General features: G+C 40.8%; 1 protein-coding gene across 2 annotated transcripts in view; it reads left to right on the forward strand.

The window, feature by feature from the left end:
* The window catches only part of rps6kc1 (ribosomal protein S6 kinase polypeptide 1), a 161,486-nt gene that overhangs the window by 90,326 nt on the left and 45,823 nt on the right, over window positions 1-25,337 (forward strand). For both annotated transcript variants that reach the window (XM_048536017.2, XM_048536018.2), the window contains 2 exons: window positions 9,218-9,342; window positions 16,630-16,722. In XM_048536017.2, the coding sequence (XP_048391974.2) occupies window positions 9,218-9,342; window positions 16,630-16,722 (218 nt within the window). The remainder of the gene's footprint in view (window positions 1-9,217; window positions 9,343-16,629; window positions 16,723-25,337) is intronic.

Genomic DNA, 25,337 nt, shown 5'->3' on the forward strand with positions numbered 1-25,337 from the left:
AATGCTGGTCAGCCAGGGGCACCCATGAATGAATTTGAAAGAAAGTTTGGTTGAATGGGATGACTGGCTTGAGGGGCTGAATGACCCTAACTGCTGCTAAATTTTACAGTCTGTTGAGGTGGGCTAGGCAACAATTTTCACTTTTCATCTCTCCACCTGGTTTATACTTGTGCAATATAACAAATGAAGCTTAATCCAAATAATATCAATTTTTATGTCTGTGCCAAATATTTGCCATTATTGGAATGAGTCTGTGAGGTGTTAGACAACATTTATGTACGATATCATATCCATTGATATTTGCCCTCGGTATCGTGTATTTTTGGTAATAAATGGGTTCTTCATTAAATCTGTCTGAGAGAAACCAGTCAATCTGTCTCTATCCCCCACTCCCATTGATGGTATTTATTTATTTGTTCCCAGGATGTGGGCATTGCTGGATAAGCAAGAGTTTAGTGATTACACTGTAGCAAGTTTCCATTGCAAATCTGAACTGAGAAATTCATAATGAGAAAAGTTGACAGGTGTTCATGAATGTGTTTTTATTTAATATATTGGACCAACCTATTTGGCCAAACCAGTATGTTTAGTGTTAAGCAGCTGCCTGAGCAAATAGTTTGAATGAAATCGATGCAAGCCCAATGTAGGTGTCTGCCACTTTTATTGTGACGTACCATACCATGGCTACACGATTGCTCCATCATAAAGCATTTTCATAGGGAGTTATTAGAGCAGAAGAGTAAATGGTTGTCGATGGAGCAGATGTTTAAGGGGTGTCTGAAAAAGAGACAGAGTTAGAGAGATGGTATGGTTTAGGGACAGAATTCTAGAGCTTGGGATGAAAAGGCAAAAATTGTTAGATTCTGAAGAAGTACGAGAGGATTGGAAAATGAAAGTGACAAGTTGGCATGGCTTCATGAAAGGGAAATCATGTCTGGATAATTTATTAGAGCTTTTCAAGAGTTTTATAATATAAGTGACTTGGAGGAAGGAATGTTTGTAGTGTAGCCAGATTTACAGATGGCACAAAAATAAGCAGAAAAGTTGGTTGTAAGAAGGATACAAATAGTTTACAAGCAGATATTCATAGATCAAGCAAAACGTTGGCAAATAAAATATAATGTGGAATAAATATGAAGTGTTTTTGGAAGGGAGAACAGAAACACATAGAGAGAATTTGTAGAAAGCTACAACACCCAGGAACTTTGGGGTACTTGTACATAAAACACAAAGTTAGTGCACAGGTACAGTGGGTAATCGGGAAGGCTAATAGAATATTGACCCTTCTTTCAAAGGAATTGGAGTATAACCGTTAGGAAGTCTCACTGCAACTGTACAAGGTGCTGGTGAGTACTGTGGAAAGATATCATTTTCATTGGAGATGGTTCAGAGAAGATTCACTCCGATGAATGATACGGACGATTGTTTTATGATCAAAGGCTGAACAGGTTGGGACTCTACTTGGTGGACCTTAGAAGAATGAACGGTGATTTTGTTGAAACATATAAAATTCTTGATGGACCTGACAGGGTAAATTTTGAGAAGATGTTTACCCTTGTGGGAGAATTCTAGGACCAGATGGCATAGTCTAAGAATAAATGAGTGCCAATTTAAGACTGTGATGAGGAGGAATTTCTTCTGAGTTTTGAGAATCTTTGGAACCCCATGCCACAGAGCTGTGGGGCAGAGTCCTGGTATACGTTTTAAGGCCGAGACAGATTCTTGATCCTGGGGGGGGGGGCGTTGAGGGCTATGGGGAAACTGCAGAAAGTGAACGTGAGGAATGTTGGATCAGTCGTGATCCTGCAGGATGGTGGAGCAGGCTCAAGAGGCTGAATGGCCTATTTTTATGGTTTGAAGGCCCAACAATCAGTGGTGAAGCAAGTAAAATTAGGAATTGGACCAGACTCCGAATCATAGAATAGAATCCCGAGAGTGCAGATAGAGGCCTTTTGGCTCATCAAGTCTGTACCTACTGTCCAAAGAGCATCCACCCCACACTGTCCCCATAACCCCACATTTACCATTGTTAACCCACCCAGCCTGTACATCCCTCGACAGTATGGGCAATTTAACATGGCCTGTCCACCTGACCTAGCAGATGTATGTGCGTCAGAATTGTGGGATTCAAGGGAATTACAAAGATGTAGAAAGTAAGGCCACGGAGTGTGACAATATTGTGCCTTTAAGAGATGTGTTCTATTTCTCCTGCAGAGGCGTGTTGTCACAGTGGTGTGAAAATGTCTCCGTCAGGCAGGCAGCTGGTAAACAGCTTTGAGTTCCTGTTGGGAGTTTTTTTTAAATAAAACACAAATGAATCATGAGTGGACAGGGCCCAGGCGCGCTCAGACTCAAAAAGGACTTTGTTTTTGTTTTCAGTTAATTGTTGGGCTTTTTGGTGGCTGCTGTAACTGAAAGCTTGAATTGGCTGCTGCTACAGTGAAGTCTTAGAGTGAGACGCTTTCTCTTTTTTAAAAACATCAAATGGGCAGATTTTTTCTCTTGGTTTTCTTTCTGCTGGACTGGAGGGAGACAGTATGTGAGAATCGTAACAGTTTTGCTGAATTGCCTTTGCCGTGGTGTATTTATGGCCTACTGCCTGTTGATTGGAGCAGTTGATGATTAGTGGTTAAATAATACATTATCTTGTTAAGAATTTCAATAAGGTTATTATTAATTCTTTGCATTTTACCTGCATTATACGAATCAAATTTGTTTTGATTAAAGCTTGGTGGTTGTCCAATCAAATTCTATTGAAAGCACAGCGCCTTTTTAAAAAAAATATATAAGTTAGAGCCTAGGCCTTCCTCATACAATACTTTGGGGATAAATTCGTGGGACCTGATCAGGCATTTCCCAGAACATTGTGGTGAAGTTAGGGAAGAGATTGCTGGGGCCATTGCCGAGATATCTGTAGCATCGATAACCACAGGTGAGGTGCCAAAAGACTGGAGGTTAGCTAATGTGGTGCCATCCTTTAAGAAAGGTGATAAGAAAAAGCTAAGGAACTATAGACCGGTGAGCCTTATGTCAGCGGTGGGTATGTTTTGGAGAGGATTCTGAGGGACAGGATTGATGTGCATTTCGAAAGGCAAGGACTGATTAGGGATAACCAAGTGCTAGTGTGTGGGAAATCGTGTCTCACTAACTTAACTGAGTTTTTGGAGAAGTGGTAAAGAAGATTGAGGGAGGCAGAGCAGTTGATGTTGTCTAAATGGACTTCAGCAAAATGTTTGACAAGATTTTGCATTGTACGCTGGTGGATAAGGTTAGATCACGTTGGATCCAGGGTGATCTAGCCAATTAGACATAAAATTGGCTGGGAGGTAGGAGATAGAGAGTGGTGGCAGAGTGTTGCTTTTTTGGATTGGAAACCTGTGACCAGCAGTGTGCCACAAGGATCGATGCTGGGTCCACTGCTTTGTGTCATTTTATCTAAATGATTGTGGATGTGAATATAGGAGGTATGGTTAGTAAGTTTGCAGATGACACCAGAATTGGCGGTGTAGTGGACAGTGAAGCAGATTATCTCAGAGCACAATGGGACCTTGATCAGATGTGCCCATGAGTCGAGGAGTGGCAGATTGATTTTAATTTAGATAAATGTGAGGTGACGCATTTTAGTAAGGCAAACCAGGACAGGAATTGGGACCTGGAGAGTGTTGCTGAACAAAGAGACCTAGGGGTGCAGATGCATAGATCCTTAGAAATGGAGGCGCAGGTCGACGGTGACAAAGTTGTTTGACACGCTGGCCTCCATTTGTCAGTGCATTGAGTGTAGGAGATGGGATGTCATGTTGCAGCTGTACAGGCCGTTGGTGAGGCCACTTTTGAAGTACTGTATACAATTCTGGTTGCCCTTCTATAGGAAGAATGTTGATAAACTTGAGAAGGTGCTGAAAAGATTTACAAGGATATTGCGGGGACCTAAGGGTTTGAGGCAAAAGGAGAGGCTAAATAGGCTGGGGATTTTTTTTTACCCCGGACCATCATTGGAGGCTGAGTGGTGACCTTTTATAGTGGTTTATAAAATCATGAGGGGCATGGATAGGGTGAACAGCTGAGGTCCTTCTCCTAGGGGGAGGGAATCCAAAACCAGAGGGTATAGGTTGAAAGAGACCTGAGGATTACATTTTTCATGCAGAGGGTGGAACGTGCAGCTGGAGGAAGTAGTGGAGGTGGGTTCCATTACAACATTTAAAAGGCATCTGAGTGGGTATATTAATAGGAGAGGTTTAAAGGAATATGGTCCAGATGCTGGCGATTGGGACTTGATCACATTGGAATGTTTGGTTGGTGTGGACGAGTTGGACCAAAAGAGTCTGTTTCTGTGCTGTGTGGCTGTATAACTATGATACTGCCTATAACAGGAAGAAACTGCAAACCAGGATCAGAATTTTAAAATCAAGACTAGTTAGCCAACAGAAAATGTAAGGACTTGGTCAAATGGCTGACTTTTGTTTAAATGGATAGAAAATCCAAATAAGTTCAGCGCAGAGGAATCTGTGTGCTCTTGCACAAAACACGTGCAAATTAAAAAAGCAAGTTGGAATTTTGGCCTTTATTAGTGGAGGATTAGAGTTTAACAATAGGGAAGGCTTGTACAGTTGTAACAGGGTATTGATGAGGCTGCACCTGCAGTATTGTGTGCATATTCTGTTTAAGAAAGGATGTAGTGGCATTGCAAAGAGAAAAAAGTTTTAAAAAAAGAGATTCACTTGGCTGAATCTTGGGAAGCAGTTGACTTATCAAGCACAGCTGAACAGGTTAGGTCTGTACATTTCAAGTTTAGAAGAGGAGTGATTTTATTGAAACATACTAGATTCCGTCTGGGTTTGACATTGTAGATGTTGAGTTGGTGTTTCCGCAGATTAGGGAGTCTTGAATTGTTGGTAACGGTTACAGAATAAGGGGATACTCGTTTAACTGAGGTGTGAGCGGATTTCTTATCTGATAGTAAAGAATGTCTGGAATTCTTTACCCCAGAGAATTGTTAAAGCTAGATCACTGGAAATATGTAAAGAATCCTCATAGAATCAAACATAGATCCCCTACAGTGTGGAAACAGGCCTTTTGGCCCAACAAGTCCACACCGACTCTCGGAACATCCCAACCAGATCCATCCTCCTATAACCCACCTAATTGACACATCCCTGACTACTGTAGGCAGCTTAACACGGCTAATCCACCTACCCTGCACATCTTTGGACTGTGAGAGGAAACCGGGGGACCTGGAGGAAACCCATGCAAACACAGGGAGAACGTGCAAAGTCCACGCAGATAGTCGCCCAAGAGTGAAATTGAACCCAGGTCCCTGGCACTGTGAGGCAGCAGTGCTAACCACTGAGATGAGGTTGACAGATTTTTGATATCAAGGAGTTGATGGCTATGAAAGAGGAATTGAAACCTGGGTCATCTCAGCCATGATCCTGCTGAATGACGGGCATATCTGAAGGGCTAAAGGAGTGCCTGTTTTCTTATTCTGTGTTTTTATGTTCTGTGCTGCATAAATAGATGATTTTGTTGTTAGTATGGACATGCTTAGAAACTTTTTTTGTGTCAAATATGGCAACGGGGTTGTGAAAAATCTGATATGCGCCTTAGACCAGTTCTCCAGAGAGGAATGGATTCAGTGGCTAGGGAATCTAGTTTGTCACAGACCAGAGACAGTTGGTTTTGGTCTTCACGGTATTTCATCAGACACCATTTCGTCTCAGCCAGTGCCCGGTATTGGATACCTAGCTTGACAGTTTAGCAATGGTTGTGAGATTAAGAAGGTCAGTGGCAAGGTAAGAATTGGTGTATCATCAGTGGACACTACTGATATCATTGAGAGACAGCGATTGATGAGGAAAAGGGGAGCTGAGGGGTGTGTGTGTGTGGGGTGGGTGATGTGGGGCAGCGTGCACAATGATAATGTAGATTATGAAGTGTGTATCATAGCCACGTAAAAGGTGTTTTCCCCAAGGTAGCCCATGAACAAATAACTTGTGTAAACTGGCATGTAGCCACCTCTTAATTTTCAATTGCTCTGTTTCAGAAACCTAGAAATGCAGCTTACTGGTTTAAATCAGATGAAATGTTAGTTTATTGTACAACTGTTACTGAATGATGATTGAATCACAGTGGAAATATTATTAGCTAAAAGATAAATACAGAAATTCAAAGCAAGGATTAAAGTTGCTTATGAAAATGAGATCAGCCCCTAATGTCATTGTGGACCTGGCATGCTTGAAGATTCTCTTTCTGAAGTGAAATGGTTGAAGTCAGGTTTCAAAGCTGCAAAGGCTTCTGCAGTTAAATAGTTGGAGGCTGCTAATACATTTTAGACAAAGCAGAACAAGTCCTCGGAATGAATCAAGGCTCTTTTGTGTCAATTTTGCAACATTGCAGGTCTTGGCTCTTGGTAGCCTTGTCCAATACAATGACCTCTAACTGGTTTGTCTGAATGCCTACTTCTGTTTTCCTGTTGAGAAACAGTTGCAGTTTAAACATGTTTTTCTTAGGTTTTTCAGATGGTTCTCTGTTTTCAGTCAGCTTTTATCAAAATCAAATGAAATGCATGTAAATGTAAAATTTATGAATTATTGTTCTGTAATGCAACATCAATTATGATGGAATTCCTTGTGATGTCTTCCCTGCGTCTTGTTTAGCACTGCGGATGCTTTGAATTTTCACACCTGTTTAGGATTCATTGAACAGTTGTGGAATCCTTGAATTATTTTAAATAACTTTGATTTGTTTCTCAACATAACACAGACTGGCTGCAAAGGTCATTTGTAAGACTCCTTGTCCATTTAAAAGCCAAATTGGCTTTCTTTACAAAGTATGTAACATTTTGTGTAATATTCTAGCTACACATTTGTGACCAAACCATTGTACGTGATTCTGTGGCCCCGATGAAATAGATAAGCACAGAACAGCAGTCCTGCTGGTCTAGCTGGTGATGCCCATAACAGTGCAGGGAGATGCTGTGTCCAGGACAGCAGGTAGGTCAAAAAGGCAGAGGAGGAATAGTTTGCAATTGTCAGCCACCTAAGAGGTCAGCGAGTTTTAAGATTTGTCGCTCAGGTTGAGGTTCTGGATGTGAGTTTGCTCGCTGAGCTGGAAGGTTAGTTTTCAGAAGTTTCGTCACCATTCTCGGTAACATCACCAGTGAGCCTCCGACGAAGCGCTGGTGTTATGCCCCGCTTTCTATTTATCTGTTTAGGTTTCCTTGGGTTGGTGATGTCATTTCCTGTCCTTTTTCTCAGAGGATGGTAGATGGGCTCCAAATCAATGTGTTTGTTGATGGAGTTCCGGTTGGAATGCCGTGCTTCTAGGAATTCTCGTGCATGTCTCTGTTTGGCTTGTCCTAGGATGGATGTGTTGCCCCAATCAACAAACACATTGATTTGGAGCCTATCTACCATCCCCTGAGAAAAAGAACAGGAAATGATATCACCAATGCAGGAAATGACATCACCAACCCAAGGAAACCTAACCAGATAAATAGAAAGCAGGGCATAACACCAGCACTGCTTCGGAGGCTCACTGATGATGTTACCGAGAATGGTGATGAAACTTCTGAAAACTAACCTTCCAGCTCAGCGAGCAAACTCACATCCAGAACCTAAGAGGTCGTTTATGACTTTGCTCAGAGCTGTACTAGTATCATGGCAGGGGTGGAAACTTGATAGGAAGGATTCAGATTAGGCCTTTATCAGTCTCTCACTGACTCATTCATTAGATAAGATATATTCACTTAGTAACATTATCTTCCACATTTGTATTGACATATGGGATATTAGCACACTCAAACAGAATTGGAAGAATTCATTAATATCTTCAATAATGATCAATCTTCCATTAAAGCCACAACAAGCTTATGTTTCCTTGACACCACAATGTTCAAAACAACAGCTATTGTTGAGTCTTTGCTGGTGTTGTAGCTATACAGAACAGCTTGGCCATTTGATCTCTATCACATGGTGTTTGACAGAGCTTGCTGTATGTATGTTGGCTGATGTGTTTTCTACATTACATTGCAATTTTAAAAAAAGTTGTATTGTTGGTTATAAAGCCCTTTGAGATAGCATGCTTTGGAACCAATCCGTACGTATATGCAAGATTTTCCTATCTGTGAATAATTTGCCTTTTACATCTATAATGAGACTACCAGTATAAATGTAGCCCACTACAAGTGCGCTCTCCAGCCAGCAAAGAGCGCAGTTATAATAGTTAAGGTTTTTGCATATGCTTGCATTCATTACAGATTTACTGTTAGTAAAGAAGAATTTACAGTCACCAGGACATTTCTTTTATGGTTTTAAACAAAATGCAAATTGATTTTCGCGCAAGGGTAAGCGATGGCCTAGTGGTATTGTCTCGAGACTATTAATCCAGAAACCCGGGGACCTAGGTTTGAATTTCACCATAGCAGATGATGGAATTTCAATTCGATAATATTTTGGAAATAAGAGTCTAATGATGCCATGGAGCCATGGTTGATTGTCAGGAAAAACCCAACTGGTTCACTAATGTCCTTTAGGGAAGGAAATCTGCCACCCTTACCTGGTCTGAACTCTGAGACTCCAGACCTCCAGCAATATGGTTGACTTTTTACTGCCCTCTGGGCAATTAGGGATAAGCAATAAATGTTGGTCCAGCTGGTGATGCCGACGTCCCAGGAAGAATAAACAAAAGGTTTGGGATAATTAATGATTTTGCCTACCATACAGTATTCTCTCTACAATGTATACAGTACATAATGACTTGCTTCAGAACGTGCTCTGCAGAACTATTAGACAGGACAGAACAGAATAGATTACATCTATTGTCGTTTGATAAGTCCCATTAGACGATAGTTAGACATATTTAGATACAGGAAAAACCAGTTGAGATCATAATTGAAAAGAGGCGGTATACAATAAAAGTTCTAGCCCAATGATTGACAGATGAAACCTTTGAGTTTTGCATTAATAAACCTGAGTACTGTAGCCAATGTGTGGTGATGTGGCCAAAAAGTATATTGTTTCCACAGATGGTAATTACTTGTGCCATTTGTGACATTAGCTTCAATTGAAAACTGACTACCATATAATCCAGTGTATAAGCTACTCTACTACTTTATAATTGCTGTGTTAATTTTCAACCTGTTCTAGACTTGGAGGGGTATACACTGTAGCTCTTCTAGTATACTGAAGTCTTTCTTAATCCATCCATCTTGTGCTTCTAGGTGAACCGAGCCCTAGTCGCCGAGAAGCCGTGAAAAGGAAAACTGCAGTGTATTTAATACGTGCAGAACAGATTTCCACGCAGTATCTCAAGACGTCCATGGAAAATGGTTCAGTTGATTCAATGGTATGTCTGCACTTCCTTTGTATTAGGGAACGGTGTCAAAATATATCGATTTAAATGAATTTTTAATGCCTGTGAAAATCTATTCTGCAACTTGCCAAGGGTAATTTTCTTTATGCACAAGTGCCCCAGTGATTATGCTCTCTTTTTGTATGCATCTGAAAGTGCAGTTTAAGCAGATCAAATGCTTAGTAATAAATTGTTAACCATTAAAGTAAATGCCATTTTAAAAAAAAACTTCGTTTTCTCCATGTTTAGATCAATTTTCTCAGAATCTTTCTCAGGTTCTCAGCCTGCTCTGTCCCATATTTATTGGCTGAGTGGCAGGCAGGCGACCTGTTCCAAAGTCCTTGCCAACTCTGTTTTGTAGCTTGCTGTTGGGAAGGTGCCTGAGTAATTTGCCCACTGAGAGCAGGCGCCAAACTGCCATTTGCAGATTTTGCCATTTTATAATTAGTGATATTGTGCTGCCAATTTCCCATTATTATTTAGCATTTTAAAGCCGTTAAAAATAAAATCCTACTATGGAATGCAGAGAAAGTCACGATCAAACCAACTGAATTGTAAAATAAAAAGTAAATGTTTTAATAAATTAAGTCAGAAAGACCTTTGGATTAGAGTTAAGGTAGCATTATGTGTTATCACACATTTATTTAATGTCCTCTTCTTGTAAATTGCTTTTTTTGAGCAGATCTGTATTTAAGTCCAAGGTTTGTATTTTTGAAGAGCCTCAGGAGAATATTCTAAAATTTTAGTTTGCCACTTTGAGTAGATGGTGAGAATTAGTTTCCTAGAATGAAGGATAGTCTGAAAAATGAAAGATTCATCAGTTTCATTCTCAACCTTATCAGGATATGGCTTCAAGGATCATTTCATACCGGGAAACCCTTTTCTCTCCTACCTACTGCTTATAGTTGAAGAATTTTGAAATCTACCTTTGATTTTAAAAGCATCGTGCAATATTTTGAGAACTTATTGATAAGAATATATTTCTGTTCAATTTTCAGAATACCATTTATAAGGATTTGCTTTATCCGTTTTAGTGATGTTGGTTATAATCAGTTGATCATACTCTTATTTTTGGGAGCTAGTTGTGTGCTCATTAGCTGGCGTATTGCTACATTATGACAATGATTACATTTCCAAATCTTTCATGGGCTTTGGGATGTGTTGAGATTGTAAAAGGAACAATAGAAGTGCACATATTTCTTTTCCATATTGTTTACAAGTATTGAATTGTTATTGCATTTAAATCATTATTTGTTTGATGTTCAAATACTCAGCATATAGTACTTTAACATTGTCACTTCTGAAAATGCCCATTTTCCCCAGAGCTCCCTATTTCCTCAAATTCAACATTGGGAAGACAGAAGCCGTTGTCTTTGGCCCCTAACATGATTGAAGTTCTAACTATCAATTCCATTTATCTCCCTGTCCACTGACCAAGGAGTTCACATTCTTTGGTGCCATATTTGACGCCAAAATAAGTTATCTACCACATTATCCATACTGTCACTAATACTGCTTATGTCGCCAACTCTGCCAGTGTCTCTTCTATTCTGCTGCTGAAACCGTCATCCATGTCTTTGTTACTTCCAACTTTTGGTATACTAATACATCTTCAGACTATACCCCATAAACTTGATCGTTCAAAGTTCTGCTCCTCATGTCTTGTCTTGCACTAAATATATGCCCCTACACTCGGTGTCTATCATTAAGCAGCACTTTGATTGTAAAATTCTCATTTTTGTTTTCAGATTCCTTTTGATAGCGTAGCCCCTTCCTGTTTTTGTAATCTCTTCAAACCAGACAATGATGTGCGATATCTACTTCTCTAATTCTGGCCTAGTGACCATCCCCAATTTTAATATTTCTACCATTGGGGTATCTGTTACCCTGCATCTAAATGTAGAACTCTTCTCCCTAAATTCCTCTAAACTCTTTACCTCCCATTCCTCCTTTTATAAAGTACTCTGTAAAGCCTGCCTCTTTGACCAGACCATTTAGTTAGCCATCCTAATGTCTCCTTGTGTGGCTGTATTAATTTTGTTTCAAAATTCTACTGTGAAACTTTGGGATGTTTCATTTAAAAATACTGTATGAATACAAACTTTAAAAAATGCTTGCAAAGATTAAACATGAACGTTGCTATGCTGAAGGTTCTTTCTAAATGCGAGTTCTGAAGAAGAGTTCTATTTAACTTGAAATGTTATCTCTGTTTCTCTCTCCACAGATGCTGCCAGACCTGCTGAGTTTCTCTCCTTTTGTTTTTATTTCACTTCTGCAGCATCTGTACAATATTTTGAATTATGCTTTGAAAACGGAAGCTACTTCTTCCTAGATGCACCTCCCAAAAATACTTCTATTTTAAAAGTATGTGGCTCTGCTAAGGACTTTTGAACTTTATCAAATGATTCAGGGAGACCCTCGTTTCAGCCTGTGATTTCGCCCTGTTATTTGATAGCTTGAATCTGGATAGGTATGTTGAATTCAGTTGTAAAATCCTCATTGATGCCCCAGCCTGGATGAATTGAACCATTTTGGTATGAGATTCAGCCACAGACTTTGAGGAGAGAGGACTGTTGTGGTGCAGTGGTAGTATTCCTACATGTGAGCCAGGAGACCTGGGTTGAAGTCCTGCCAACTCTCTTGTTACATCTCTGAACAGATGGATTAGATGACCTTGAGGGGCATGGAGCAAGAAAAAGAGGCATGCCTCCATGAACTACCATAGCTTAAACAGGGCTTGAACCCCCAATGTTGTTGGCTTAATTTGGCAGCACAATCTAACCATTTTGAGAATATTTGTCGCTCAGGTTGAGGTTCTGGATGTGAGTTTGCTCGCTGAGCTGGAAGGTTAGTTTTCAGACGTTTCATCACCATTCTAGGTAACATCATCAGTGAGCACATCAACAAACACATTGATTTGGAGCCCATCTACCATCCCCTGAGAAAAAGAACAGGAAATGACATCACCAACGCAGGAAATGACATCACCAACCCAAGGAAACCTAACCAGATAAAAAGAAAGCGGGACATAACACCAGCGCTTCGTCAGAGGCTCACTGATAATGTTACTTAGAATGGTGACGAAACGTCTGAAAATTTACCTTCCAGCTTAGCGAGCAAACTCACATCCATCTAACCATTTGGACAATTGAGTTGACCACCCCCATATTGATATATCGTCCATATGTAAAGCACCTTGCTTCTGAAAATAACTTAGAATAAACATCTACTCAATTATAAAGTATTTCACAAGTTTAAAGTTAAAAAGGAAACGGAAAATAAGTGCCAGTGTTCAAATTGAGGTTACTGTTGCTTGTTCACTGTTTATTGTGTTGTTTTTTTTAGTTATGACAGCGCTTAATTTTGGTATTATGCTGAATGTGGACAATTAATCAATATCAAAGGATATTCCATGTATCCAAATTTCATGGACAAGTTTTCAATTGATTGAAAATTATGCTTTCTGTTCACTTGGCTCAACTTAAAATTCCTCAGGAAAAATCCCTCAAAATTCACAATAAGGGGCAGACATCTGCACTAACCTTACTTTGCACAGGTGAATCTAGTGTCTTAGCTGTATGTTGCCTTCTAAGTAACAGTCTTTTGCAAAGTGCCTCAATTACTAGCCTAGTTCAGAGTTGTTAAAATGGCTGCCGTGTATAGATTCACACGGCACAGAAACGCACCCTTTGGTCCAACTTATCTGCAGTGACCAGACATCCCAATCTGACCTAGTCCCATTTGCCAGCATTTGGCCAATGTCTGTCTAAATCTTTACTATTCATGTATCCATTGGATGCCTTTTAAATGTTTTAACTGTATGCGCCTCCTTCACCTTTGGCAACTCATTGCACACTTGTACTTCAAATGTTTGGTCTGACTGGATCCCTACCATAGCAGAACTGCATACGTTTAACTGCAGTATCATCTCATTAATTCATAAATGTATTTGTTCCACAATGTGCTGTGCGTAAGGTGTGTATTTGCATTGAGGGGAATTGCATTGGTGTTCTTATCCATCAGGAAGTCACATGATCTTTGTTTAGTGTAAAAACGCTCCTTTCCATTATCACCATCAGTGCCTTTCCGCTGCTGTAAGCATTGGTTGGGTTTCCATCTTGCCCTACTGAAAGGAGATGTAAAAACTGAAAAAAAAAATTTCAAAATTTTACACTGTAGTATTTCTGTAGTAGTCCAAAGATGTGCAAGATAGGTGGATGGGCCATGCTAACTTGCCCATGGTGTTCAAGGATGTTAGATTAGGTGTGCTCGCCATGGGAAATGCAGGGATAGGGTAGGGGATGGCTCTGGGTGGGATGCTCTTCAGAAGGTCTGTGGACTCCAGTGGAATGGCCTGATTCCACACAGTGGAACTTCTATGATTCTCTGTTTTTTGAAGATTTTCTGACTTGATTTCATGCACACATCTGCTAATGTGGCCTCTGTTTTGTACAAAGCTGGCAATCTATTGCAGCTAATCAGATTATTCAGTCTCCTGGACTGTGTCCTGCTTTACCAAAATGTTATCTTTTAACTATTTCTGCCAACTTTTTTTTTCCTGAAAATGCAACTAAATAAACCAGTGTGAGGTTGAGAAGGATTATGATTGAAAATGTGGAGGGAAAGGCTGGGCTCAGGAAAGACCAGGCAAAGCTGAAGAGAATAGACTCAAATCATCCACTTTCAAAAAGCACTTATCTTTGCCTTGTCTCAAACTTAACTGCAAAGATATTCCTTATGAGAGACAAGTAACACATTTTAAGGATCTTGAAAGACTGCAGCTTTTGTTCCCTCCAAGTTCACATTGCAAGTGAAACCATACTTCCCAAAATAAGTTTAAAATAAATGCTGGAAACTAGAAACAAAAGCAGAATGTGCTGGAAAAGCTCATTAGGTCTGACGGTATTTGTGGAGAGAGATCAGAGTTGATGTTTCCGCTCCAGTTCTGAGGAAGGGTCACTGGCTCCAAAACTTTGACTCTGATTTCACTCCACAGATGCTGCCAGACCTTCCAAGCTTTTCCAAAAATTGCTGTAATTCTTCCAAAAATTACTGTCTTGAAATTTAATACCAGTATCTGGGAATAATTGCAAACTGACAGCCCTCTGCATTGCTTCATGAAACTGGTTTCTAATTATTAGTAAAGATTCTATCATTTCCAGGCTTCTGATGTTGGAGCCTTCAGTGGTATCAAACAATTGCATTCTGTTCTTAATACCTGCTCTAATGCAGCAAACCTCAGTGAACTCTTGTGCATCAGTTGTATCTATATTAATGAGGAGCGATTGACAGAGAAACTAGGATGCACTAATTCAGCCAGTCAGAATTCATAGTCCAAGTTTTGGGGCCTTGGCAATGTTCCGAAGGTCCATGTAGCATTCTGATTAAGAATGTTGTGTAGTAATCCACAAAGTGGAAAACATGTAGTTGTCTATGATGCCCATAGTGAAAATTGAAAGGAAGACATGACATTACACACCTTTCATGAACTCTCAAAATGCTACAAAGTCAATTTCCCTGTGTTCTTTAGGGAAGGAAGTGGCCATCCTTACCTGGTTTGGCCTGCATGTTCCTTCAGACCCACAGCAATGCGATTGACTCTTAACTGCCCTCTGGGCAATTAGGGATGGACAATGAATGCTGGCCTAGCCAGTGATACCCTCATCCTGTGAATGAATTTTTTAAAAAATGAAGATCGATTTTGGAGTACTGTAACTGTTATCATGAAAAGACAGTAACTAATTTGTACCCAGCAGTCTCTGACAACAGCAGTGTGATAATGATCAGATAATTGGTTTTTGGGATTGGGTTGCTGCTCATAGAAAAAGTTCCAGTGGTTTAATTCGCACTACTCAAAGGCCCTGATACTCAGCTTGGAGTCAGAAACCAGGACCAGATACGCAGGGCTTTCCGGGCTACTTGGTTGTAAGCCAGAATAAATGGACTGTGTGCTACAATGTACTAGAATCAACCACCTTCCCGAAATCAGCCCAACCCGACAACACTCCGGACCCTGATTTCGCCCGATTCTGTCCTATCGCTCACTCCCTTACAGTCTCACCCTCAACCCCCCAACTCTGTCTCACTCCCTTTCCCTGCTCTCCATACTCTTCCACGTCTGCTTGTGCTCTTTCACGCCTCACCTCACACTCAAACTGCTGAAGACTTGAGGCCACTTTTCTAAAAAAAAACACGCCTGAGCCGTAAAAAGGCGCCAGTTGTCTCCAGACTCCCCTGCCTGCTGCTCCTGCAGTTGAAAAGCTTTGCTGACCCCTTGCTGCTGCAATATCATTGAGAGCACTGAGATATTTGCAGACAATAGTGCTGTGTACAACACCACCACTGAGCTGAAGATCTGGGCCCAGAAATGCAAAGTTGCGGTACGTTTCCATTTGACCTTTACGTGTGGATTTTTTTCTTAATGGATTAATAGGTGGTGGAAACACCCCTTCATTTACCTGGCAGTGGCAATACCATTGGCACTGGGGTCAAAGCTTGGGTGACTTCTGTTGGCAAGAGGGTGGTTTTCCCCCAATTCTCTGTCTCTGAAGGAGAAGAACAAAACAATGCAGAGCAACCTCAGAAAATGTATGGTCTTAATAACATTTAAAACAAAATCACCTACCTTCCTTTGACAGCCCCACTCTGACTGATGGCTGGGTAAGTGGTCCTGGTGTAACCGGTTGTATGTGTAGTCCCATTGAAGGCCCAGAGTGTGGGAATGCCTGATGCAATGTGCCCGGGGGCCCAGCACATTGCATCAGTCATTTGGCTATACTGCTGGGATCTAGCTTGTTCAGTTTTCAGCTGAGTTTCAAGCAGTTCCACTGCCATCCTAATGAAGTTAGGGTGGGAGTTAGATTTAAAAAGCTGCAAATTTTCAGGATTAAAGCTTTGCTCATGGATTATAGTTAAACATCAGTTACTTTTTGTATCTGATATGGATTACATTTCTAGGTTCTGATGATTCTGTTGATTGATGCCACTGTTTTATTCTCACACCAGAAAGCACGTTTGTTAATATTGCATTGCTGATATTTGTGAACAGCTGCCACTCTCTAAACTTAATAATGACTCTGTATCCCGACCAAATAAATACTTCTACGGGGATTCTTCTCAGAGCTGTACACAGGCTTGGAGCGGAAAGAGATTGCCTTTTGATCTTGTCCACAACTGTTCTGTGACAAATTTAGTTTTCTATAACTTGGCATTTGCTCCAGTAGGCCATCTTCCTTTAAGTGTTTCGGTGATTGATGTGATACCTTTGATATCTTCTATTAGCCTCCGGGACCACTAAGTTCAAGGCCGGCTTGGAACCTGAGGAGTCCTGCAGAGGAGCTGAAGGCCTTCAGAGTCCTTGGGGTGATTGACAAGGTAATTCTTCAGCATCATTTTCATGGGTTTAACTATCAATCAGCCACCAGCTGAGGGTGTAGCTTTGAAGCTATTGGTTTTCACAGTTGAAAAACAAAAAGAAAACGACTTGGTTTACCTGCATTTTGCAGAAATCGAGGGGAGTGGGATGTGAGTTTGTTTAAGCAAGATTGCAAGCTTATGTCGTTATATTGCATGTTGTAAATTAGTGGCAAGAATTCAACAAGACCATTTTATAAATAATGCATTGTAATATTGAAATGATAATTGCTGTTTAATACGATGTTTTATCACATTAAATGTGCCATTTCGATATAATTGTAAGTGCTAATGTGTGTTGTAACAGCAAAGAATATTCAAGCTTGAGCCACCTACGTATATATTTACCAGACTAGCATTTGACAAATTATAGTTAAGAGGAACTGCAGCTCCAAAAGCATTGCTTACAGAAATATGAAAAAGGAAGGCTCTTTTGGTTTAAAACCAGAGATTAAATACCCAAAAATTCACAAAAATGAAGATCGATATGATCAAAAGTACTGTAGCATTATGTAAAATCTTGTTTACTGTCGGATTATCACAGTAAAAGTGAACCATATGAGCTGTATTGCAGTAAAATCAAAATGTAAACAATTTTTATCAGAGAAAATAATTATTGACAGAATTAGCAGAATTCACTGACCTTTGGAGGTGCAAGACTTTGAGCTCAATGTTCTGAGGCCTTTGGTAATGCTGCATTTGTAATTACATAATTGCTTCGTTAAATCCAACGAGAACCTGAGGCTATTTTACAGTGACAGTTGTAGGTAGGTTCGGTCTTATCCCACACATGTTTAATGCTACTGCATGTTTACACAATATTGTAATTGATGCAGAATTATAGATGAATTCCTGTAAATTCAATCAAGTATTGTGTGACATCTAAACTCTTGAGAACAAGACTCATGAAGTTTGTTTGTGGGTTGGGGGAATGTCAAATGAAAACTAAAGTTCCAGTATCATTGTAGACTTTTATGATATTTTCAGTCTGTATAACTATTTGTTTACTGCTTTCTCACTGATTGTGGTGTAGATCAAGGTTTGTGAAGATGTAAGTTGAAAGTACAGTGCGGCATGTAACAATCTCATCTTTTATCGCGCCATAATATGAAAAGGTTTATTTTTTTTAAAGAGTGAATTATTATAGCAGTCTGTCTCATTCTCTTTTATTTCCTTTTGGAGAAAGCATGTGCATGGATTTATTTTTCTTAATCCTTGGGTACATATTTGTAAAGAAAACCGATATCCAGAAAGAAATGAAGTATTATACAGAGAGAATTAATGTAAACCTCTTGACATTCCAACCATAACTTCAAAGCAGACTTTATTTAGTGACCTTGTGTTAAATAGATGTGCCAAACTATATTAATTTTCTTAAGCACTTTCACAAATTGTTATTCTGCAGAGGCTAGGGAGAATCCTGAGGGGTTGTCTTAACTATCACAGTGAATCATTTTCAGCAACTCCCTTTTCTAATCTAACACCAGGAGTGCTGAGAGTAAATTGCAAGGCAAATGCCTGATTAAATTAGCAGATTAACATAAATTTAGCTCTTCCCTGTTTGTTCCAATTTCTTCATATTAATTTTAGACCTGTTCCTTTGACAAAATGGAAATTAAGTACGTAAGATGTTACATTTCCTTAACAAAAGAAATCAATGTATACATCTCCATGTTGACTTCAAAATGATTGCAGGGACTTTATGGGACAGACATTGCAGTTGGTTTGGGGTTAGAGAGGCAGGATAGGGAGGCTTAATGGCAAACTGTAAGCACTTCCCCACATTACAGCCCTGGGAAGCTGGTGTAACCTCAGGATAGTAGGCATGTACTGACAGTGAAGATGCTGTCTGTCACTCAGGATAAAAGCATTCTCGCTGCACTGTGTGGCCTTATTGAGCGAACAGTAATTGAAGCCAGTGAGAATGTCAACTCTACTGCCTGCATATCCGAAGTCAGAACGCCCTTAATAAGTTACATCTTGTTAGATGTATCTGCGTTTTCAACATGAATGTGGTTAATAAAATATGATAAGTAACAGAACTGGCTGAAAATAGATAGTTATGGAGCTGCTGCAAAATGAATTAATAATATTTTGAAACATTTTAAAACTTATTTCATATCCAAGAATATTTTTAGTTCTCTCCCTCTCCATTTCCCTTTTCTCTCTTCCCCCCCCCTCCCTTTTCTCTCTTCCCCCCCCTCCCTTTTCTTTCTTCCCCCCCCTCCCTTTTCTCTCTTCCCCCCCCTCCCTTTTCTCTCTTCTCCCCCCCCTCCCTTTTCTCTCTTCCCCCCCCCTCCCTTTTCTCTCTTTTCTCTCTCTCTCTCTCTCTCTCTCTCTCTCTCTCTCTCTCTCTCTCTCTCTCTCTCTCTCTCTTCCATCCCCCCCCCTTCCCTTCTTTCTGTCTGTCTCTCATCTTCTTCACCTCCACCCTTAACCAGAAGAAAAGCTGCAGTGCTGCCAGCTGTATCCTCGGAAGTGTTCCCCTACTTTGAGCTGCTGACACAAATGCTATCCAAATTCAGCAGCTCTGCTGGGATTGCATCCAGTCCCCAAAAGCAATAATCCTTTCAGCTCAAAGGAAAGATAATTTGGGAGAAGGCCAGGCTGACCAGAGTTGGCGATGGAGTGAGGGAGGATGAGCTGTAGGGGGGCTGTTGTTGGGTTAGATGGGCTGAGAGTTGGAAGCTTGGAGATTGAATGGCCGACAGTGGGATTGACTGCTGTACCTGTGATTGGCCTGTGCAGTGAGTGGTTAATTTTGTATTTGGTGCTGGCCAAAGCAAAAGTAAGAGTGAGGGTGGTAGGATGACGCCCATTTAAGGGCCTGAGATTGGATCACAGTTGGTCATGCCGCTGGATGCCTCCATTGTAGAGGGCACAGTTATTTTTGGGGAGGCCAGGCAGGTGCCTATGGTATTCCATTCAGTTCTCTGTGCCTGATAACTTGCCCCTTTGGTGTGGAAAGGGTAAAATTCAGCCCTACCTGTATGTCCCAATCTTTTAATCTTGGTCTTGAATTAACCCTGCATTCTTGGCATTTTGAGAGGCCAAGTGCCAAGAATGTATATGTAGAAAAATTGCTGCCTTCCAGAGACCCCAGCCCAGATATCCCCCAAGATGAGGAAATAGTTTCAAATATCTCAATTACTCAAGTGAGTACACACCAAATGCATGCAACATATTCTTCCTAATTTAAACTGTTAGACGGTGGCGCTCTTCTGTGAGTCTTTGCTGTATCCTTTCATGGGCCAATTTATCTTTCCCAAGTCTCAGTGCTCAGTGCAGTATTTCTTTACAACTGAAGCAAATCTTTATCCCCTTTGTGGTCCAGCCATTTGATATAAATGCCACATTTGAATAACCTATGTTTTATACTCGTACATCAGCTTATATGTGCACTTGGTCACCCAAACTGCTTTGTGCATGGTGCTCACTGGTTAGCACTGCTGCCTCACAGTGCCAAGGACCCGGTTCAATTTCGCCCTCGGTCAACTGTGTGAAGTTTGCACATCCTCCCCGTGTCTGCGTGGGTTTCTTCCAGGTGCTCCGGTTGCCTCCCATAGTCCAAAGATGTGCAGGCTAGGTGGATTGGCCATGCTAAATTGCCTGTAGTGTTCATGGACGGGTCAATTAGGGAGATGGATCTGGGTGGAATGCACTGAGGGTTGTGTGGACTGGTTAGGCCAAAGGGCCTGCTTCCTCACTGTAGGGATTCTATGATACAGAAGTAAAGGATTGTAATTTGTGGAGAGGCAGGTTCAATTTTTCAACATCCCTTGAAGTTTAAAACAATCTAAAAGGAATGAGAGACCAGAAGTACAAGGTAGTGAAGAAGTGAATGACAGAAAGGAGTAGAAAAATAAGCAGAAGAGTGCAGCAGAAATTAGAATCAGATTTGTAATAATGGCTAGAAAGTCAAAACTTAAGGCTGTCTATTTTGTTACAAAATTCTGCCCATATTCAGATAGATGCCACATTTTGCTGGGATGGTGCGTTACAAATGAAGCGCCTCTATTCCTGGAGCCTTCACGAAATTTGAAGTTTTAATGATTTTTAAAATACCCAGAATTCTCTAATTTTGAAGATGGATTTGTAGAGTGCATCAAGGATTATTTCTTGGAACAGTATCTTCCAGAACTTGGCCAGGAACAGTCTATTTTAGACAACTAATAGGAGGTCACGTTGTTTAGGAACCTCTGCGGGTAGTGATCACAGCATAGTAGAATTTTAGATTTAGTTTGAGGAAGAGTGACTTGGGTCTGAAACCAGTGTCCTCAAATAAAACAAAGGCAGTTACAGATGTATGAAGAGAGAGTTGTCCAGAGTTGACTGGGAAAATACACTGAGGAGAAGGTCATTGGATGAACAGCAGTGGACGTTTAAACAGGTATTTCACAACATTGAACAAAAAAATTTTCCTGCCAAAAGAGAGAGACTCTGAGAAGGATGAACTACCAGTGGATAACAAAAGCAATCAAGGAGAGTGTGCAAAGTGAGTAAAAACAAATGATAGGTCTAGGTTTGCAATTTTTTTTAAAAAGAACCAGTAGCAGATGACTAAAAAAGCTAATAAAGTAGGAAAAAATGATTTATGAAAGTAAATTGGCAAGAAACATAAATATAAACAAGTAAGAACTTCTTTTGGTATATAAAATGAAAGAGTAGCTAAAGTAAGGAGGATCTAACTGGAGAATTTATGACCTGGAGGATGGATAGGACAGATAATGTACATTTTGCCTCTGTTCATGGTGAGGGACACTGTAAATTTCCCAAAAGTAACAGATAAGCAAGGCACTGGTGAGAGGAAAGGTCTTGTTACAGCCTCTGTCACGAAGAACGTAGGTATTAAACAAACTAATAGGGCAAGAAGTAATCAGGTTGCCTGGACCTGATGACTTGCATCCAAGGCTTTTAAAAGAAACACAAAGAGATAGTGAAGGTACTGGTGACAATATTCCAGAACTCCCTGGATTCTGAGTTGTTTTAATGGTTAGGAAAATGCTAATATAACACCCCTACTCGAGAAGGGAGGGAGACAGAAAACCGGAAAATATAGACCAGTTAGTCTACCTAACTGTCGTTGCAGAATATACCAGAGTCTGCTATCAAGAAAGCAATAGTAGAACATTTAGAAAAAGTTAGTCATTAGCGTTGGCTTTGTAAAAGGGAAATCGTGATGGTCAAATTTGCTAGACCTCTTTTGAGAATATAACAAGTGTAATTAGACCATAAGACATAGGAGTGGAAGTAAGGCCATTCGGCCCATCAAGTCCACTCCGCCATTTAATCACGGCTGATGGGCATTTCAACTCCACTTCCCTGCACTCTCCCCGTAGCCCTTAATTCCTTGCGAGATCAAGAAATTATCAATCTCTGCTTTGAAGACATTTAACGTCCCGGCTTCCACTGCGCTCCATGGCAATGAATTCCACAGGCCCACCACTCTCTGGCTGAAGAAATGTCTCCTCATTTCAGTTCTAAATTTACCCCCTCTAATTCTAAGGCTGTGCCCATGGGTCCTAGTCTCCCCGCCTAATGGAAACAACCTCCCAGTGTCCACCCTTTCTAAGCCATACATTATCGTGTATGTTTCTATTAGATCTCCCCTCAACCTTCTAAACTCTAATGAATACAATCTCAGGATCCTCAGCCGTTCATCGTATGTTAAATGGTAAGGGGTTAACCAGTTGATGTAGTGTATTTGGATTCCAGAAAGCGTTTGATAATGTGCCAGATAAAAGCTCTTTGCACAGGATTAGGGGTAATGCAATAGCATGCTCGAGGATTCATTAACACACAGAAGACAGAGATTTGGAATTAATGGGTCTTTGTCAGGTTGGAAAGCCTTCCCTAGTGCAGTGCCACAAGGATCAGCCCTTGGCTGTTAATGATTTCTTATCTATATCTAGAGGAGGGGACAGTCTGTATTGTATCTAAATTTGCTGGTAGTACAAAAAGAGATTTGAGGGCATCTAGTGATGAGAGCATGAGAAGTCTGCAAGCGGATCTAGATAGGCTGATTGGGTGGGCAAAGATTTGGCAGATGACATTTGATACAGGAAAGTGGGAGGTCATGCCCTTTGGTAGGAAGAATCAAAAGTGGAGAGAGGGTCCAACAAAGATGCAGCATGTTGGAGTTCTTGTGCATGAAACCCAAATGTGAGCATGTAGGTTCAGCAAGTATATTTGACCTTAATTGCTTAGGTGCAAGAAGTTTAAAAATAGGGAAATCTTGTTAAATATACAGGTTGTTGATGAGTCTCCACAAGGAGTACTGTTTACAGTTGTGCCTGCACAGATTCTCTAAGCTGATTAATGGGATCAAAGGGTTAATTATGGAATCATGCCTAAACAGGTTAGTCTTTTATTCATAAGATAACACACATGGCCAGGCAGCATCAGGGGAGCAGGAAAGTTGGCGTTTCAGGTCGGGACCCTACTTCAGAGATGGGGAGGTTGAAAGGAGCTCCGAAATAAATAGAGAGGATGGATGGGGCTGGGGAAGGTAGGTGGGATAGTGGCAGGTGAGTGCAGGTAGGGAGTGGTGGGGATTGGCCAGTGGGATGGGTGGGACAGATAGGTGGGAGAGAAGATGGACAAGTTATATCAGGTCAAAGAGGTGGGAATGAGAAGGAGGCTCGGACATGGGATGAGGCTGAGGGTGGGAAGATTTTAAAACTGGTGAATACCATGTCTAGGCCATCGGGCTGTAGGATCCTGAGGCGGAATATGAGGTATTGCTCCTCCAGTTTGCATGTGATGTCATTGTGACATTGGAGGAGGCCGATGGACATGTCACCCAGGGAGTGGGAGGGGCGTTAAAATGGTTGGTGACAGGAAGGTGTTGTCGTTTGTTGCATACAGAGCGCAGATGCTCTACAAAATGGTCCCCAAGTCTACACTTGGTCTCACCAATGTAGAGGAGGCCATATTGGGAGCAGCAGATGCAGTAGACCAAGTTGACAGATGTGCCTGATATGGTACTTATTAGAGGGGTGATCTTATTGAAACATACAAAAATTCTGGGGGTTCTTGAAAGAGTGGATGTTGGAAACATGTTTCCAGAGGTGATGGGTATCTTGAGCAAGGTGTCATAGTTACAGAATAAGGGGAGACTGATTTAAAACTAAAATGCAAAGGACTTGCTTCTCCCGTAGGATGGTGAATATTTGTAATTTTGTACTTCAGAAAATTGCAGAGGCAAAATGACTGAAAGTATTTTCAAGAGTTAATTTTTGAAATATCTACGAAACATGAAAGCTGTGACAAGCTGGGCCAAAAGAGGAGTTGAGACCTGGGGCAGAGCAGCTATGATCTTATTGAATGGAGTAATGAGGGCAGGCTTAAGGCCTGCCCAAATGGCCAACGCCCACTCCCATTTCTTATGACCACAGTCAGGGTCCCTTAGGACTTAGCCGGCATCTTACTTATTTCAATAAGTCCACCACCCATTTTACTCAAACTCCCAATGGGTCAAAACCTCACATGCTTAACCTTTCCTTCTAAGACACGTCTTTCATTTCTGGGAATGAGCTAAATCAACTTTCTCTGAACTGTTTCTAACAAATAATTTATGTTCTTCTTCAACTAAAGTGACCAAATTGCATGCAGTTGTAGTGTCAGCAAGCCCCTGCATAGCTCCAGTGTACTTCCCTGATTTTATGTTCCGTTCCCCTGCAATAGACATCAGCTCTCTGATGGCATTCCCAATCACTTGCTATGTCAGCAAACCAACTTTTGTGCTCTTCCATTCTTCCTTCCAAAGTGGACAAATGTACATTTTCCTACACTACATCTGCTAAATTTTCACCCACTCACTCAAACCATCTATGTTCCTTCACCGATTCTCCTACCTTCCCAATAACCCACCCATCTTGGTGTTGTATCCCTCTTGATCATGTTATGGTCACAATTTTTATGTTCCTTTCCTGTTAGAATGTAAACTATCTGGTTTGTTAATCATCACGCAATCCAGTTTCTAAATAAAGATCTGTTCTTGAGTCACAAAAATATTGCTCCCTCGTTCTATCGAAATATTAAGGTAAAGGTGCCATAATCTTAAACAGCTGATGGTAGTTTAACCTGTAGTGAAAGGTTAGGGTGGGACATACACTCAGCCAGTGTGGGAATTGAACCTGTTTTGACCTTACTGTGCATTGCAAACAGCCACCCAGCTGATGAAGCGCTGGTTTTTTTTATTCCCTCACTAAATTACAAGAGTCTTGCCTCTGGTTACAGTCCTTTTAATTTTACCTTCAGGGTTTCATCTCCCTGATCAAACTGAATGAAATCCCTCTTTGTCTTGTTCTTAACTGTATTAAGCATTTTAAGCTTCTCTGCTTTTTATCTTGCACTTATCAAAATAAAGATACAAGAGACACCATATTGTACAACATTCGAAGAGGATGACAATTGGGTGGAGATGCTATAAGAACGGTGAACAGTTAATTTTATTTCCCAGACCAGGCAGGTAGATTCTGATTGGTTAGTGTGTTGCTATTGCAGCAGTGATTGGCTACGTCCATGACCTCTAGTTTGAAAAAGCGGCAATGTCTGTAAAAATTCCTTTTGCC

This window comes from Stegostoma tigrinum, chromosome 9, assembly GCF_030684315.1.
Source record: "Stegostoma tigrinum isolate sSteTig4 chromosome 9, sSteTig4.hap1, whole genome shotgun sequence".
NCBI lineage: Eukaryota > Metazoa > Chordata > Chondrichthyes > Orectolobiformes > Stegostomatidae > Stegostoma > Stegostoma tigrinum.